The sequence below is a fragment of the Boeremia exigua genome (genome assembly GCF_020726555.1).
Source record: "Boeremia exigua strain MPI-SDFR-AT-0100 chromosome Unknown C7974scaffold_10, whole genome shotgun sequence".
Classification (NCBI taxonomy): Eukaryota; Fungi; Ascomycota; class Dothideomycetes; order Pleosporales; family Didymellaceae; genus Boeremia; species Boeremia exigua.
In genome coordinates, this window is record NW_025763527.1 from 1,644,534 (window position 1) to 1,660,245 (window position 15,712).

Here is a 15,712-nt window from a genome sequence, read left to right on the forward strand (position 1 = left end):
TTCCCCCTGCATGCGTGTCCGCTCAACGACCTGTATGACGTCATGCAAACACGAGCCTCTACACCCAAAGCATCGTAGACAGGTAGAATCCGCAGAACTAATGATTTAGCGCATGACGCCTTCGGCCAATTACACTTTCCCGCAGCGCCCCGCTTTCGCTTGCACCCGGCGAATCGCGAGGCGCTGCGCTATCAAGGGCAAATTACACAGACATAGACATGGAATCCGAGGCAGCCGTACATACGCATCGCAGCGTAAAACAGAGACCCTGTATACGCACATAACGCGAAGACAAACGCAACAGTCACGAGGTCCGCAGAGTCTGACCTGATGACCGACGGGCCCGCTCGGGGATTCCCACACGCTCATGCGCGCAATATGGAGATGTGGGGCGCTGGGGCAAACGAAACGGTTTCGCGACGGCGAGGGGCTGCGTACACATGTACGGAGCCAGGTGTGGAAACAGCCTTGGGCGCGGCGACGGGGGCCCTGGACGATGTGCGTGGTCATGTATTTTGTGGCGAGCCAGCGCCGCGTCCAGCTGTGGGCGCGCGTGGTGCCAGGTGGGCGTGCCAGGTACCGGTGCCTAAAGTGCAGTGCACACGCGCCACACTCGAGCCCGTACTGGCAGATCCGCGTCTGCGGTGTGTATTGCACATGAGTGGAAAAATACATACGCTGCACTCGCCTTTCGTATCGCGTCTCGTGGAATGCTAGTGACCTACCTAATTGTTGTAGGTAATCGTTCTACGGTTCATCTTGTGCCAGGCCCCCTGGCTGCTTCCAGACCACACGCGCCCGAAATAGCTTGCCCGCCAGACTGGTCGAGGCTCGTGTGCGGCGTGAACTACGGATGTACGCTGTCCTTGACGGAGATAGCGGTAGTGCAGTGGGTAAGAGGGACGGTGTACCTGCATGTAGCCCGGGTGCGGTGGTTCCCGTGGTGGTGGAGATGAGATGATATGTATAGTACGGACCGCGTGGTGTATCGCAGTGCAGGGTGCAGTATCTTAGTTCGGCAGAGCGTTGTGCTAATAAACTTAGTATTTTCACGTTCATTCTACTTTGCGGAGCACGTCAACGATACGGTAAGGAAACCCCGGCAGAGCGCACTGTAGCGCAGCGTTGGTGAACTACGTACGACATGGTACAAAGTAGTCCGGCGCAGTACAGCACCACAGAACTACCTCGAAACCAAACAACGAGACAGCATCATGAAACATGACCACGAAACTTCGCCACGAAACAACCACTCGAGACACCCCCCCGGAGTTCTCCGTGCTCTCTAGACTCCCGCGCTGTACCCACTGCTATAGTCCCAGCGCAATGAGCGAGGCGCTCTAACTTCCGCAAAGGGTACACGTGGAAGGCGCAGCACAAATGGTGGATATGATGATCACGGCGTGGGGTGATGTGGTGTGATAGGATTGGACGTGCTAGACTCCCTGTGTTCAGTGAGAAAACTTTGTATACATCCCTCGCGATAGTACAAGGTAAATCAAGAGCCAATAGGGCACTTCTATATTGTCTGTTTCCAGGGTATCCTGTGCTCCGTGTTTGCGGGGTGTATCTGGAATTTGGAATGCAATGGTTGGTCCGCAAGCTGATACACAGTGCATCCGGTGCACTGGAAAGGTGGAAGAAGAGTTCTGACGCAATGGCGGTAGAGGAAGTGTCGTTACATCGGTTGCTATGACACTCCATTCATTGTCATTTTCGAGGGCTAGTCGTCGTGAAGTGTGGGCTGGGTGGTGCTCGCATAATTGGAGCTAGCTCGTGTGATGCTTGTGGCACGGAGCATGTACAGAGAAATCAATAGAGGGTGTAAATAGAGTCTACGATATCGGAAATGAGTGGCTGAGAAGCACCATGTGGTGGCGTTCTACAACCGCATCTTGACTTCTGTTGGTCGATGCTAGAGACTGAAGCGCCTGATAGAGGCGAGTGATATAATGACGAAGCCAGCGCTGTCGATGAATAAGCCAGAACATTTGCACTTTTCTCGACATAGTTTGAACTCCCGTACGACTAAAAGCCTTCCATTGCGGCTAAGATTAATTATATCTGCTTAGGGACTATCCCAACGTACAGATTGAAGAAATTGTTGGGGAGATGTTTACATGTTCACGGATAGTTATCTTGCAGTTTGGCATATCATGACTTTCGAGGGGAGAGTAAAGTATAGTACGTATCGGATCATGATAGAAGATAACCTCAGTGCTCCGAAATCTGGCCGCAAGTGTTCAACCACTAGGACCCTGACCAATCACTCCCTACTATTCTCTACCTTTCCGTGAAGACAAGATGAAGAGGGCGGAGCGTCATCAACATCGAAGACAAGAACCGCTCATCGAACGCTTTGATGCTCTCTTCGCTCTCCTCAGGCGCAAACGTGACATCGAAGTTCTGCACAATCGCGGAAATCGCGGTCCTCAATGTCAGGTATGCGACTTCTTTTCCTGCGCAATGGTGTAAGCCCCGCTGAAATGGCATCCACGGCGCATCCTCAGTGCCCATTTCGTTTTTCCGCTCGTGCCAGCGCTCGGGTACGAAGTGGTTTGGCTCTTTCCACCAACGGGGATCACGTTGAATCGATATCGTCGGTACAAGCACATTGACGTGCCCGGGAATCCATACGTCCCCGATCTGCAGACCCTCTGCTGGAGTTTCGCGCGGTGTTCCTTGTATGATTGGAGGCTTCAGTCGTAGTGTCTCGTTGATTATGTCGTCGATATACGAGATGTCCTTGATCGAGGCATATTGCCAGTCGGAATAGCCTTGAGGCATAGTTTCATTTAGCATGTTACGAAGTTTGCGCTGGACGTCGATATGTTTGGCGAGACAAAACAGGACATTGGCAAGCGTACTTGCTGTTGTGTCGCTTGAAAGCGTCAGCTTAGTTGCCACAATGTTCATCTCATGCTACGTTACCTGCCGGCGATGACCACGCCGCGGGTGTCCTCAAGGAGAGACTTTCGGGTCGGCGACGCTGACACGTCTTTGTCATTAATAGCTTTGAGGAACCAAGAAACTACATCGCTCGGCTCTTGCTCATTGTTCCAGTTCTATAAGCTTTAGTAATGACTAAAGAAGAGTGCTTCAGAGGCCTACCTTCTCTTTTTCAGCAAGCACGTCCACGCATATGCTGTCAAACTTGATCAGTGTCTTCGCCGCGCCAGGTAGCAAAGCAAAAAGATACAACAGCCAAGGTAAAGGCGACATAACCCCAAGAAGCCAAAGAAGGCTGTGCATGACCTGGATACCTGGGTGCTCTTCGCCGGTGGCTAGGTTACCAAAGTCTTGACTGAAGCTTACTTCTCCCATAGTATCGAAGCTGAATAACATTGACCACGCTGTAGAGTCCACTGCTTGGCCGGCATGATCCCTCAACTGCTTGATAAGCATATCTGCTTTGTCTTTGACTCGAGGCTCAAAAACAGGAAGCACTCCAGAGATCAGCACGTATACTAAAAGTAGAGGGGAAACATACTTCTTGTAGACAATCCGCGATCCCAGGCACGTCTTCGCTGCTTGTACTTCACAGGGTCCCGGATTGCTCCAATGTTGACGTGGTCTGGGTCGAATCCGGTTGCGCTGTACCATGATGCTTTTCTGCATTTACTTTTTGATCCATAGATGAGAGGGATCGCATCTTTGTCAAGTATACTGATCTCACGCGGGCCTGGTCTGGTCAGAAATGGATTTGCAGGAGTTTGCCATTACTGACCGATCCTCACGAAGGTTCCGTATTTTCGATGCAGATCTTCAAGTTTCTGATAGTACTGGGAATCCTTCAGATTTGCGTTCAGGTACGCCAAATAGAAACGGGAAAGCCCCGCAAGTCGTGGGCCTGGAAACCTGTGGCATCGATGCATCAGAAGTCGATAGACGGTAAGGCTTATAAGGACTCCTGTGGTCGCACCAGCGACAGCCAGGCTCGCTCGTCCTGTAGCGATCAGAAGATCATGATCGTCGCATCGAGACCACCAAGTAAGCATGCCGCCATATGCAAGGAGAACGGCTCCGATTGAATTCACAACATATCGCTCGAACTCAATGTTGCTGGTGCCGACCGCAAGGTGAAGAGTAAGCCCTACGAAGAAACTGGTGTAAAACTCGCTGAGCGAAACAGGCAAAGTCATGTTGATGCCACGATCGTGGGTTGTACCAGACTCCCTTCTCGAGAGTGAGGTCTTCGAACTTGTGTGAGGTGATCGCGATCAAAATCGCATAGATGATAGGCGTCAGCACAGCAGACGGCACACCTGTATTTGCGGTGACTGGGTTAAGCAAGCCAATCGCAGCCTTGAGGATATCCACTGAGTCAGCAATCTTATATATAGAACATTGATCACTCATTGAGCTGTAAGGATGCGCTCTGCATACTGCTACACATGGGCCTTGCAACAATTGCGACTTCTCAGGCATGGTACATAATCGCGAGCGTCGACCTGTTCGTACAGTGCCCTACTTGGAACAGCATCGACCAAGCTTTATGCGCAATGTATAGCTAGTCAATGCTCCTCTCTGGTCAGCGTCGAGGAAGTAACCTGGGACGGAGCGAAAGCGATAACGAATTGATGTAGTATCGTTGCGAGCTACCGATGAACCGAGACATGTCGGAGCAAGTGCGAGCCGAAAACGTTGATGACATCACGCAAACTTCCGATATTAGAGGGACGACCCCGACGACAACTTCACCGTACCAGCCTCATCGAATTCTATCAACCAGAGCGCTATAACACGTGTCGTATGGTGTTTCGAAACCTAAAGCTCGGTTGATGTTGTCTGTTTCATCTTTATTGCCAGTCATGCTTCGCCTTTTTTCTTTCACAATTTTTCCACAGAAGAGCTTTATGCGATCCTGCTCAACCACCCCATTGAAGCCAAGCGGACTATGCAAGGACGCCTTTTTAAATCAATAATAACACTGCGTCGATAATTGTCGATGCTATGTTTCGACCCTTTAGCTCGGCCCCACATGATCGCCAGGCTCGCTCTACCAGGCTGTTCGTCAATGCAACCTTTTAGCCATCGTACTCCAGCTTCGCAGTTGTTCTAGCGTCACGTAGGTGAGCACAAATGGTCCTTGGTTCAAAGAAAGTGCGGAGAGACCCACTAAGCTCATATCAAGCAATCTGCCAACGATGTTGAGCCACCGGGATTCATGTTCCCCAGAGCGCCACACTCTATATCCGCATCAAACAGACATGGGTGTCGGCAATCACCCCTGAATAATTCCCATCACAGGACGCAATTTAATTACAGGGTCGGGCGAAAGGGCGAACTAACTGCTCGCAAAACATAGCAGTCTGCTGTACCACGCCAACTCATCATGGTCGTAAAGGAGCCTCACTAATTCTGCCTAAAGATCGGTTCTTCTTCTTCGTCTGAAATCTACAAATTCGCGGACCGTCGCTGCACATAATCGATCAACACAGTATCAAGTCAAGCATATCCCAAGCCAGCATACAGAAGATCACAGCAGTCAACATGAAGTTCACCGTCGCCGCCGCCACTCTTACCGCCCTCGGCTTTGCCGCTGCCAACCCAGTCGAACTCGCTGAGAGGCAAGCCTGCCCCAAGGTCTACATCTTCGGAGCTCGTGAGACGACTGTTCCTCAAAGCAATGCTTATGGAACCGCTGGCGGCCTCGTGAATTCGGTCAAGGCTGCTTATCCTGGCTCTAGCTCGGAGGCTATTGTCTACCCAGCTTGCGGTGGCCAGGCATCCTGCGGAGGTATCAGCTACGACAACTCTGCCAGCCAGGGAACCGCTGCCGTCGTGAAGGCCGTCACAGCCTACAACCAGAAGTGCCCCAGCACACAGATCGTCCTCATCGGTTACTCTCAGGTACGCTGCTCCACTGTGCTTAGTAAAACACTTGCTGATCTTCCCTAGGGTGGCCAAATTATGGACAACGCTCTTTGCGGTGGTGCTGGTGCCACTCTTACTGGCAACGCGTTGAAAGCCGTCAAGGCTGCTATCTTCATGGGCGACCCACACAACCGTGCTGGCCTCCCATACAATGTTGGCACATGCACAACTCAAGGCGTAAGTATTCTATTTCATGTCAGCCCGAATGAGTACTGACAAACGTTGAAGTTCGCCGCCCGCCCCGCTGGCTTCCAGTGCTCACCTGCCAACACAAGCATCATCAAGTCGTACTGCGATGCTGCTGACCCATACTGCTGCACTGGTAACGATGCCAACACTCACCAGCAGTACGTCAACAAGTATGGTTCCCAGGCTTTGGCTTTCATCAAGACCAAGGTTACCGCATAAGCAGCAAACCGCGATCCCGCTTAAAGTGGGGAAACTCCACATTCGTTGTACATATCAAAAATCAATATACATACATTAAGCGTATGAATTTCAGACACGAAGTGACCATGGCTGCCAACATCCGTAGATAGATATATGTTAATTTTTGGATGAGTCATCAATTCACCCCAGGGTGGTATGGGTAAGTCTCATCTCACCAACTGCTCCCGAAGCAGCGACTAACATACCTCAAGTCTAGTGGTATGACGTCGCGTTGTGGCTGGCGAACACCCAGTGTTCCGATCCAGATCCGCGCCAGCCCGTGTTCGATTCACGGTACCGCCAAAATCGCGTCTTTTTTTTTCCCTTCTACGACCGCCGTTGTGTGCAGTGGGGTATAGAATTTTTGCGTGCAGGCACACTAGTGTCGTTAGCGTAGCTATACCTTCTTATACATCGCATCACCGCTCACTACACTGGAACACCGGGCTTTTTGATTGTTTGATAATTGTTATGCTCATTGTTTCTCTAACTCGTAGACTGAGTGATGAACCGGAACGCCACGCAGCCAATGCTAAATGCACATGCCCAACTCGAACGTTTACTTTCTACAACTTCGCCTTCGGCCACTGGTCCAACAGGTCCTTCATCTCGAACCTTGGCCAGTCAGGGTTGAGAGCCGGCGCAGGCCTCTCGCGGTCCCACGCCCACTTCTCCTTCAGATCGGGCCGCAGGTCGTCCTCGAGCATCTGAATAACGTACTTACCCAGCACAGGGAAGAACTTGTAGCCGTGGAATGAACCACATGTGGCTACATACAGGCCCTTCGCCGCGGCGTGGGGCGAGATGATGAAGTCGGAGCTTGTTGTGAATGCGTCCCTGGTCATTTGATCAGCATATGCACGGAAACTGGTGACAAACACGACTTACCAGCAGATACGGTGCTTGTCCATCTTCCAACTGGCGCCGTTCTTGCCGTAGAAGACCTTGTTCGCGTGGTCGATGTCGAGCTTCAGCGGCCCAGGGACGTCCCACTGGTTGTAGTCCTTCCCAGATGGGGGCGCAGAGATGAAACTGCCGGGGAGCACTTCATGGGTGTTCTTGAAGATCTTCTCGCCCCACCACTTGAGCTCGCGGTCCTTGGTGGGCGGCAGGCTGCCAATGAAGGGCCCGTACTCGGCCGTGTAGCCCTGCACACCCACAGGCATGTCCTTGAAGCGCGCGTACGACTTATCGTCGAGGGTGGTCATGCCCGTGGTGATGCCGCCGGCGACAATTCTGTGCTCAGCACGAAGCGCTTTGTTTCCGCTCTTCTTTGCGGCCTTCTCTAGTAGTGTGGCGGTATAGGCGCCGGTGGATAGGATAACTTTGGTGGCGGATAATGTCTTGCCATCTTCGGTCTTCACGCCGGTACATGTGCCGTTGCTGTCGATTTCCAGGCTCTCGGCCTTGCCGACGACGTATTTGACGCCCTTCTCCATCGACCATTTGGTGACTGCTCTTAGCGCGTTGCCAGCTTCTGACCATCCACTTGTCTTGTTGATGAGCACCTCCTTCGCGCCGTCGTAGTTGGCGTCTTCAAACAGCCCACCGAAGAGTTTCTTGGCCTCTTCGACAGAAACAGCCTGCAGGTCTGCTGTGCGACCAAGCTTCTTGTAGTTGTTGATGACATCCTGGGCGTAATCTGAGCGGCACACCCAGAAGATACCAGTTTGGTGGAAGTATGGCTTCCAGAGAGGATCATCGGTGAAAACATCCTGGGCTTCAAGAGCAAGCTCTGTGTAGACAATGTCGTCGTAATCAGCGCGCACAACCTTATTCCAGTCCCAAGACGCAGCTACGCGGTTATCTGCATCATACGCGTCTTGATCGAGAATTGTGATCTGGCGGTCCGGATACTTCTTGATAAGGTGGTAGGCGGTGGACACTCCGAAGACACCGGCGCCGACGATCAGATAGGATGGCTTTGATGCTGCCATTGTGTCGAATTTCGAACTGTGAGGTCAAAGGATTAGAGCGCGATGGCAGTACTCTTCAAAGACTCCTTCAGCATCTATCTTTATACTATCCAGCACTATCGTCACTCGCGACACATTGGCCCGTTCTCGGCCACATGTCGTGGTCGTGTTGACGCTAGTAGCGCGGGGCTCTTTCATCGTCTGGGGAGAGGTATCCCGATCGGGCAAAGGAGAACGAATTGCGCTTTCCCGACGCCGTTATCTGGCGCTTACCCGCCGGTCTACATAGCTTCAAGCGGAAAACGCCAGTGGGACCTTGGGCGGATCTGCTGATGTTGCGGTGACACTTGCTTCGATTCCGTCGCGCAGCGCTCTCCGCAGGTGGATAACTCTCGGGAGGGCTGCCGAAGCTAAGCGAGTTGCGCGATTGGGCAAAGAGGTCCAGGTGGATCAACGATGTTGGTTACACTTTACAACCGACTTCTTAATTTTTGGTTGATAGTGCTTGCTCTCACAGATAAGCTGAGGTTGGGAGATCTATTCTAGTCGCAAGTACAGGTAGCGACTCGACTGCCTGGAATTAATACCAGGTGCGATACTAATATTAACGCGACGTCGACAGGCTGCGCAAGAAAGCTGGTCATTGGAAAGCTGTTGGTATGATTTGTATCTGTATATTTATATCTCAAACGCAGATGCATCTTCAGCAGGGCTGGGCTTACGGTCGGCTTCACCACAGATTGCTTCCACCGCAACGCGCAGACACATAAGGTTGCGAGAATCACTTCTGACTGGAGGACGGTGCCGAACTCCCATTGAAAAGTCATGTTCTATGAACATCGTTGGTGTAGAATATGCGAAAGGTACGTATGTTAGACTTTGCGCCGGACAGCATGTCAACATCGCTGTTAAGTGCTGTCAAGCTGTCAAGCGCTGGGCCGTACCGCAAGCCCACTACCCCAGCACGATCCATGATCCGCAGCCCACAGTAAAGCTTATTCAAACGCCCTCTGACCTGCAGACTCCGACGGCTTGGGCCCTGGGTCTGACGCCGCTTCTTGATTGGACACTGATCGCCGGCGTTATTGAGTCGGACCTGGCACATATACTGCTATGCGCTGACTGACCAAGGAGTTTTGATTCATCAAGTGCGTATTTTCTGGGAGTGTCTGCTGAGATTGTAAGGTCATCGGTCCTCCTCACTGAACGTTATGCTCCGAGACGCTTTCACTTACATCATGCACGGTCCACCGCGTTATTTGTGCCAGGCAACGCACACACGAGCTGTGTTTTTGTCTCACCACAACTTCTCTCAATAACTCAGTCACAGCTTCACCAGCAATTTCGTTGACCTTGCTATCTGCATCCACCCATACTATGACGCCACCCGACCGCATAGTCAGCCTTATCAAGATTCGCGAAGCCGTGGCCAAGGCGTCGTCTCCGCACACAGCTCTTTTCATATCGCTTCTGGACAATGGAAAAAACCTATCATACGGGTCGAAGCAGCAAGCAGGCCGCCTAGCCTTTGGGCCGGGTGACTTCGACTTCCCGGGCTTAGGCAAGAGGATGTCGCCCTTTGGATCCGACATGCTGCCACCCTTGTCAGAATTGCAGAAGATTTTGATCGATGACTTACAAAAGTCGCGTCAGAGTGATATCCAGAATGACAACATGAACGCCGTTTGGTCAGCTGAGACTGCGCGCACGCAGGAGCGGGACGAAGTACTCGAGTTGCTGAACAGTCTGACCGACGATAGTCGAGCCAACAGCGGCATGACTGTCACTTTCCCCAGCCCATCATTGGACAGCATGTGTACCGATGCCGACATCAAGCAGGACAACCTCTTGCGAGAATCCATGACCATGGCTACAATCTTACCTGCCGATACATTTCTCCCACTGCAGCACAGCAACGAAGGATCCACATTCACAACCTTGATGTCGGGCTCAGTCGCTTGGATCATCTGGCCGCCATCAAAACACAACCTCGGCATCCTCAAAAGTTCATATGAGGCGTTCTCAGAAGCATTCGATAGTTCAAAACTGGATGTAACTAGCCAGCTCCGAGGGGGCATGTGTCTTGTGCAGACCGTTGGCGAAGCGATAAGGTTGCCACCGTTTTGTCCAATCATGTGTTTGGCGCTGGATACATCAGTCATGGCCACGTACTCTGTCGTGACGGCCAATCAACTTGCTGACATGCTCGGTAAGCTCCCGATGCTCCTCGCATGGTTCGAAACTGAGATCGATGGTGAGCGTAAGAAGAAAGAATTCGTGACTGCGTTCTTGTCGCACTTTTCCGCCATTCTAGACGGCGATTTCGAGACGGTGGAACCGAAGAAATGGAAGTACCCTTATCCCGAAGGGAGTCCCTTGCATTCATTGCTGCGCACCTGGGATGAGATCAAATACGCAGTGGCGAGCATCCTGGACCCCACGGAAGCTGAGAAAGTGATAGTCATGTGGGAGGAGTTTCTGCGCGATGTGAAAGGACGTGAGTGCTGGATTTGTGGCAAGAGAATCAACAGCAAGCTCAAAGACACTCGCAAGCACTTTGAGGATAGGCACTGGCAGACAGAGAAGGTTGAAGAAGATGCGAAGAAAAAGGATTCAGCACAGCCCGACATGGCGAAAGAAACCGCTCTTCAAGTTCAAGAAGAAGCAGGAAAGAGATCGTCTCCTGATATGATGGAACTGGTTGAACCCCAGGACGAGAATGCGATGAGATTTGGTAAGGAAGATGATGTGGTCCATGTGCCAGAGCACAAGACCAGGGCAGATATTGAAGACAGGATGGACATCGACGAGGGAACGAAGACCCCGCTGCATTTCAGCTAATCGTTACGCTGAACTCAGGGTCAAAGCGTGGCGGGAAACTTTGACGATGCAGTAAGCCAGTATCTTTTCGCTTCCGGTCGAGCGCGACCCATTGTGATTAACTGTTTGCTCAGAGTTTGTTTGCATCTGCAGTCTCCGCTGGAAATTCTGGAACAGCAACCCAGGTTACAGATGTTAATCTTTCTCAATCCTTTTAGTGATCTGCAAGTACATAGCACACTTAGTTTTGATGAGAGCGATGTGGTCACTGTCGCTTTGGCCTCTCCGACAGCTGGAGCTTGAATATGAGCTTGAGCTATCTCACTGCTTGAATATCTCAACTTTACCAATAACAGACCAGTTTGCTCCTCCATTCCGATCTTTAGTTTGTACGAGAAGGCCCCACTGTACCCGCAGTAGTAGGCATGTAGGCAAGGGGCCAACTTGAGCATTAGTAGAAGCTTACTGGAAATCAGGACAACGAAGACAATGAGCGATTGCCAACCAAGATCCAGGCTGCCAAAATAAAGCGGCAGACATCCGGATCAGCGCACCTCTAACGGAGTAAAGCTGCGGCGGTCGAGACCGGAGATGTTGCAAGTAATCCCTGGAGGATTCCGAGAACCTTGGAGTTTGAGAGGATAAGAATGTCATTTCCCCCAGAAGTCGAGAAGAACCTGGGAAGTGGACATTGGAATACTCATCATAAAGCGACGGAGCCCACCAATATATATGATGACGAATCCGACCCAACGGATTGTAAACCATTCAAACTCTCATTGCGAAAACCGGCTTCCCTGGCTTGACGTGTGCCCACTACAGCCAAGACATTCTGCTGAACTCTCACATCCAACGTGGAAGTTTACTTCTAAGACTTGAAACCACCGAGGCTGGCCAACAACCAAGCGCAGATTCTCTGGAGCCTTTAATGACGTTGCAAAAGCTTGTTTGCACTGCTGAGGTTGTACGGTTTGAGACGCTTCCTTGCATTAAGATGATATGTGAGGAAATCGGCTGCTCATATTTATCTCGAGGATGGGGATGATGGAAGTCTTGTTATGCGCACTTCTTCTAAGACGATGTTTGGTTATCGAATTGTGTTGATTACTGACACTCCCTGGGTATCCTTGCGTTCAGACTTAATGCAGCTACAGAGAGCATCAAGGTGCCGGGCACGAGAGCCAGACATATCGACTTATGCCAAAATCCCACGTCAACTTCATAGGAGCTGGATTTGTTGGTACTTCTCCGGCCACAATACTGCAGAACAAAGTGTAGGTAAGTGTGATCCAAGAAGATCACACTCAATGTCTTACGTTTGCATAGATCAAACTGCAAAGTTGCCTCGAACCACCCAATTAGAAGCCTGTTATCCTGATATTCCTCGTTCCCTAACTTTGAGCGCCCAAATGCAACCCCCGCATCGATAGCTTAGTGCCATCCTATCTTATATCATGACCTCGTCCCCAACATAATGTTTGTAGATTCAATAATGCGAGAATAAAGCCTTAACGAGGCTGCTGGACCGATATGTATCTTCCTTACTGTCCACCCCTCTTCAGTTTCTGAAAGGTCAGAGCCGTCTCTCTTTCGCTTTTCCATTCATTCTATAAGCCCAGTTCCATACTAATCTCTAACTAAAACAATCGCTACCCATATTCGTTTCTAAGACATTATGCACTTCCAACACCACCCTCCCCTCCTCTCCCCCGGCGCAGCCCCACACTAACCCGCGCAGGGCTTCATCGTCGGCCCCCAGACCTCCGAGGGCCTGAAGGACGCCTTCGGCGCCTCCGCCGTAGCAACAGAAGGCCTCGAGTACGAAGCCTCGCTGCTCGACAACCTCGAGCCGGGCGGCACCGACGCCGCCGCCGCCGCCCTGATGCGCGACACGCTGACCGCGATGGCGCACGAGTGCCCGCGCGCCGTCATCGTGGCCGGCGGCTACTCGCAGGGCGCTGCGGTTAATCACCGCGCGATCGAGGCCCTGCCGCCGGCCGTGCAGGACCGCATCGCGGGCGTGGTGCTGTATGGCGACACGCAGGCGCGCGAGGACGGCGGGCGGATCCCGGGGTTTCCGCCGCAGAAGGTGATGGTTATTTGTCAGCGGGGGGACCTGGTGTGTCGTGGCGTGCCGCTTGTTTTGCCGTTTCATTTGACATATGGGACGCGTGTGGATGAGGGCGTGGCCTTTCTGGTGAGGAAGATCAAGGACGCGCAGGCGGGGGACGGGACTGAGGAGGCGGTGTTCGTGGTGGAGGAGGAGGTTGATGGGCTGGATGATGGGGTTGAGAAGATCGCTGTTGCTTTGGTGGCGTAGATGGGTGGCGTTGCGAGGGCATCGTGAATGGCTGCGATGAAGGCCCGGCCTGGGGCCAGGTACAGTGTGCAGGTCACGTCGGCTACTTCTCTGTTATGAAGTTTCTTTTTGGCACGAATTCGAACCTTGTGAACTCTGCATGCTGTTCTTGTAATAGTCTCTTTACCTTTCTCACACCAATAGTTTAATACGTCAGTTTGAAAGGTGCACCCTGAGAAAATTAGACGTGTCTCGCGTTCCAAGAAGGTCCAATAGCCATCGAGCATTAATCGACTTCACTGTTCACTGAATGGATTCAGACGGGTCTGGGCACCGCCGCCGAAGATTTGAAGTGCTACCGATCCTGCTGACGACCGTGGTATTTCTGCGAAATCGCAGCGCTGTCTACAGGGCTGTGTATGGCGGAGGTCGGAACTTATTCTTTGAATTCCTCTATGTGAGTGCTGGAGAGCGTGAGTACATAAGAGCAAGGCAGGGTCTAGCAAGAACTTTACGACGGAAGTGACTTTGCAGTGTGAGTCTGGCTGTGGTGTTGAACGGAGCATCTGAGTTTCCCGAGCGACGCGGATCATACATGTGCTTTGGAAAGCGATGACGTCGTTTTCTCACTGTATACATAGTGACAGAGAAGATCAAAACCCTGGTCTGCGTTGAAGAGCACAATTTAAATCCATCATTTGCATTTCATTAAACACACAACACGCTCAATCAGAAAGATCAATAACCACCCTCCCCTTCAACTTCTGCGCCTCCATCTCCTTAAACACATCCGTCAGCTTGTCCAGCTTCTCGACGCGGAAATGCGTCTTCACAACGCCCCTGGCCGCAAACTCAATCGCCTCAATCGCCTCCTTCCGCGTCCCCACCGCCGACCCCACAATCTGCAACGCCTTGCCCACCATCAACGACGCGGTCGCGCTCGCAATCGGCTTCTGGTCGCCCTCGGGAATGCCGACGCACACCACGCGCCCGCCGAAGCGCAGCAGGTTGGCCGACTCGTCGTAGGCGCCCTGGTGCGCGGTGCAGACGACGACGGCATGCGCGCCGTGGCCGCCTGTGAGTTCTTTTACGGCGTCGGCGAGCGAGGCGGTGCCGTCGACGGGGATGAAGTGCTCTGCGCCGCTCTCGAGGACGAGGTCTTTCTTCGACGAGTGGTCGATGCCGATGACGCGGTGGCCGATGCCGCGCGCGCTGTACTGCACCTGCGGGGTGTGAGCGTGCTGTCATGTATGTGAGGGGAGAGGGACGTACAGCGAGATGGCCCAGGCCGCCGCCGGCGCCCATGATGACGACGAAGTTGCCGGAGTCCGCGTTCGTCTTGCGCAGCGCTGCGTACACGGTCACGCCTGCGCAGAGCAGCGGCGCGGCGGCGGCCGAGTCGAGACCGTCGGGGATGGGCGTGACGTAGTTCGCGGGGCTGAGGACGTACTGCTGGAAGGTGCCGGGGGTGTAGTATCCGGAGATTTTCTGGCAGTGTCAGTAGGAATTGACGTGGGGGAAAGGATGTACGCACGCCGTTGAAGCAGGATGCGTCCATGCCGGCGCGGCAGGCCTCGCATGCCTCGCAGATACCGGCCATCCACTTGATGCCGACGCGGTCGCCGAGCTTGACGGCCGAGTTGTCGGTGCCGGGCCCCATCTTGACGATCTTGCCGACGCCCTCGTGGCCGCCGACCTGTCCGGCTTGGGTGGGGAAGGGCAGGATGCTCCATGCGTTGAGCATGACGCCCATGTCTGAGTGGCAGACTCCCGAGTGTGTTCTGTGAAAGGTCAGTGTAGCTCGCGCGTAGCTTCAGAGCGAGCCCTGGACCGCGAGTGGTCCCGGGCGATGAATGACGGCGAACATACAGATTGATCAACACCTCACCGGCCCCAGGCTCAGGTACATCCAACTCCTCAATCTTTGTCGACAGCGTGCCCGGCTTATCATACACAGCCGCCTTGTGCTTCTTCGGGATCTGAATGTCACTCATGACTGCGATTTCCTCTCTTTATCCGACAATATCGTTCTCTTTTTCTTATCAGTCCCTTCCTTACTCGTCCAATGATCTTCACGAATCAGTTCCGAATCGCGATCGAACTGCACAAAAAAGCCGTCTTAGTCTCTGTGTTCTTGCGTGTGCAAAGGTACAAAGCAGAATCAGAAACCGATAACCAACATCCACGCCCGCCCATATATACCCCTCACCCGCTCCAGACCCACCTGCCATCTGACCCACCGCCGCCGTCACACCCACCGAAGCACCCTAGTCTACCCCACAAAACGGCGTCCGCGGCGCGTGTTTGCAGCGCTGCAAGCTGCACGGTGGCGCTGCACGGCGGCGCTGCACGGCTATGAGGCAGCTCCGGG

General features: G+C 52.8%; 6 protein-coding genes across 6 annotated transcripts; 3 read left to right on the top strand and 3 right to left on the bottom strand.

Annotated features, from left to right (window-relative positions):
* Positions 1 to 2,283: 2,283 nt before the first annotated feature.
* C7974DRAFT_317594 (cytochrome P450 67) lies at positions 2,284 to 4,142 on the bottom strand (the record flags this gene model as incomplete). Its single annotated transcript, XM_046138605.1, has 5 exons — positions 2,284 to 2,881; positions 2,932 to 3,065; positions 3,112 to 3,446; positions 3,491 to 3,682; positions 3,728 to 4,142. 5 exons carry the CDS (start codon positions 4,140 to 4,142, stop codon positions 2,284 to 2,286), a joined length of 1,674 nt encoding a protein of 557 aa, XP_045994315.1.
* Positions 4,143 to 5,493: 1,351 nt separating this feature from the next.
* On the top strand, positions 5,494 to 6,285 carry C7974DRAFT_317857 (acetylxylan esterase precursor; the record flags this gene model as incomplete). Its single annotated transcript, XM_046138622.1, has 3 exons — positions 5,494 to 5,853; positions 5,902 to 6,054; positions 6,106 to 6,285. The coding sequence occupies 3 exons, from the start codon at positions 5,494 to 5,496 to the stop codon at positions 6,283 to 6,285; spliced, it is 693 nt and encodes a 230-aa protein (XP_045994316.1).
* Positions 6,286 to 6,754: 469 nt separating this feature from the next.
* C7974DRAFT_474744 (FAD dependent oxidoreductase) lies at positions 6,755 to 8,577 on the bottom strand. Its single transcript, XM_046146610.1, has 2 exons — positions 7,195 to 8,577; positions 6,755 to 7,143 (listed from the first exon to the last, which is right to left on the bottom strand). The coding sequence occupies exons 1-2, from the start codon at positions 8,241 to 8,243 to the stop codon at positions 6,873 to 6,875; spliced, it is 1,320 nt and encodes a 439-aa protein (XP_045994317.1). The 5' UTR covers positions 8,244 to 8,577; the 3' UTR covers positions 6,755 to 6,872.
* Positions 8,578 to 9,457: 880 nt separating this feature from the next.
* Positions 9,458 to 11,278, top strand: C7974DRAFT_401351 (uncharacterized protein). Its single transcript, XM_046142593.1, has one exon. It carries the CDS (start codon positions 9,600 to 9,602, stop codon positions 11,061 to 11,063), a length of 1,464 nt encoding a protein of 487 aa, XP_045994318.1. The 5' UTR covers positions 9,458 to 9,599; the 3' UTR covers positions 11,064 to 11,278.
* A 1,499-nt stretch (positions 11,279 to 12,777) lies between these two features.
* C7974DRAFT_318159 (cutinase-domain-containing protein) lies at positions 12,778 to 13,362 on the top strand (the record flags this gene model as incomplete). Its single annotated transcript, XM_046138640.1, has 1 exon — positions 12,778 to 13,362. A coding segment is annotated over one exon (585 nt), but the record flags the coding sequence as incomplete, so codon positions are not given.
* A 638-nt stretch (positions 13,363 to 14,000) lies between these two features.
* C7974DRAFT_40607 (alcohol dehydrogenase-like protein) lies at positions 14,001 to 15,535 on the bottom strand. Its single transcript, XM_046143112.1, has 4 exons — positions 15,211 to 15,535; positions 14,876 to 15,122; positions 14,614 to 14,829; positions 14,001 to 14,564 (listed from the first exon to the last, which is right to left on the bottom strand). Exons 1-4 carry the CDS (start codon positions 15,333 to 15,335, stop codon positions 14,067 to 14,069), a joined length of 1,086 nt encoding a protein of 361 aa, XP_045994320.1. The 5' UTR covers positions 15,336 to 15,535; the 3' UTR covers positions 14,001 to 14,066.
* Positions 15,536 to 15,712: the final 177 nt, after the last annotated feature.